The 1279-nt window shown below is 35.3% G+C and overlaps 1 protein-coding gene across 1 annotated transcript in view; it reads right to left on the reverse strand.

The window, feature by feature from the left end:
• Positions 1–684, reverse strand: part of LOC107708692 (uncharacterized) — a 6115-nt gene extending 5431 nt beyond the window's left edge. The window contains exons 1-2 of the mRNA XM_016512999.1: positions 600–684; positions 380–492 (exon numbers count right to left, since the gene is read on the reverse strand). Of these exons, the coding sequence (XP_016368485.1) occupies positions 380–492; positions 600–684 (198 nt within the window). The remainder of the gene's footprint in view (positions 1–379; positions 493–599) is intronic.
• Positions 685–1279: the final 595 nt, after the last annotated feature.

Raw genomic sequence — 1279 nt, forward strand, 5'->3', positions numbered from 1 at the left:
CATGGAAATATTTCCATTTTGCTGTCAGAAGTGCATGAGCCTTCTGCTTTGAGATTCTCCGCTAAACTTCACAGACTTCAGTGAACGAGCGCCGCCACGTGCATGCGCGCCAAACAGACGCGCAATGAAATAGGAGCGCAATAATTCTGACTAAAATATACATTTTGCTGAAATATTTTAACCCTTTTTTAACATAATATATGCCTATGGTTACATTCACTTTATTTGTTTAATCCAAATACAAAAGTGTATAAATACCGAGATATATACCGTATACCGCAAATCAGCCAAAAAAATACAGAGATATGAATTTTTGCTCATATCGCCCAGCCCTAGTATGTACAAATTCCTGAAATCATAACACCTTATGAAAATCTACGAGGTGATCCACGGCTTGACGTGCACTGATCTTAGTAGTCCTCTTTCTCCCAGCTGGTTGAGGTGACAGGATGTGCAACAGCAGAAGTAAAGTAGACATATCACTGTCCCAACCTGCAAAAACAATTGATTCAACTACTAAAAACTAGTATGTCATACAAATTTAATCAATCGACAAAAAAAAAAAAGAATGAAAATAAATTATGCAAATATATAAATACTTTTCAAGATGTCTTCACAGGATTCCCCTTGCTCCTCTCTGGCTGATTGTAAAAGCTGTTCCAGATACGGTGTCGATGCAAGCATTGATGCCTCCTTTATCAACTTCGGTTTGTATGATGGCCACCTTTCTAGAAGTCTAGCAGACGTTTCAGGTCCAAAGAGAAGGCTGAAGTCTTGAAGAATCTAAAACATTAAAATACATAGGGGAGAAAAAAAAAAGTAAGCAAGGAGCAGAACATTATTTAAGGGAGAGTTCACCCAAAATGAAAACTTGCCAACCTGATGTCATTCTTTGAAACACAAAAGATATCTTTAATAATACTCACTCTCTCAGCTTCGTGAAATGCAAATACAATGAAAATCAACAGCTTCCAACACTTTGAAACTCCAAAACGTAAAGGTAGCATGATATTAATTCATACAATTCAAATAGTTTATTCCAAGTCTTTTGAAGTTAGAAGATCGGCTCAAACTCAACACATTGTTGGCAACATAAACGTTAATGTGGTATGCAAGATTGTTTTAACATTTGCCAAAATGTTTTAACATTAACTGACGTTTGAATTTATCAGATCTAATTGATGTTACTTCAAAAGATTTTTAATATACCAGTTAAATTGTGTGGATTCATTGTATGCTTCCTTACTGACACTTTATTTACAGTAATATGCACAGTAAT

This window comes from Sinocyclocheilus rhinocerous, unplaced genomic scaffold (assembly GCF_001515625.1).
Source record: "Sinocyclocheilus rhinocerous isolate Xijiao unplaced genomic scaffold, SAMN03320098_v1.1 scaffold2191, whole genome shotgun sequence".
In the NCBI taxonomy this organism is placed as follows: Eukaryota; Metazoa; Chordata; class Actinopteri; order Cypriniformes; family Cyprinidae; genus Sinocyclocheilus; species Sinocyclocheilus rhinocerous.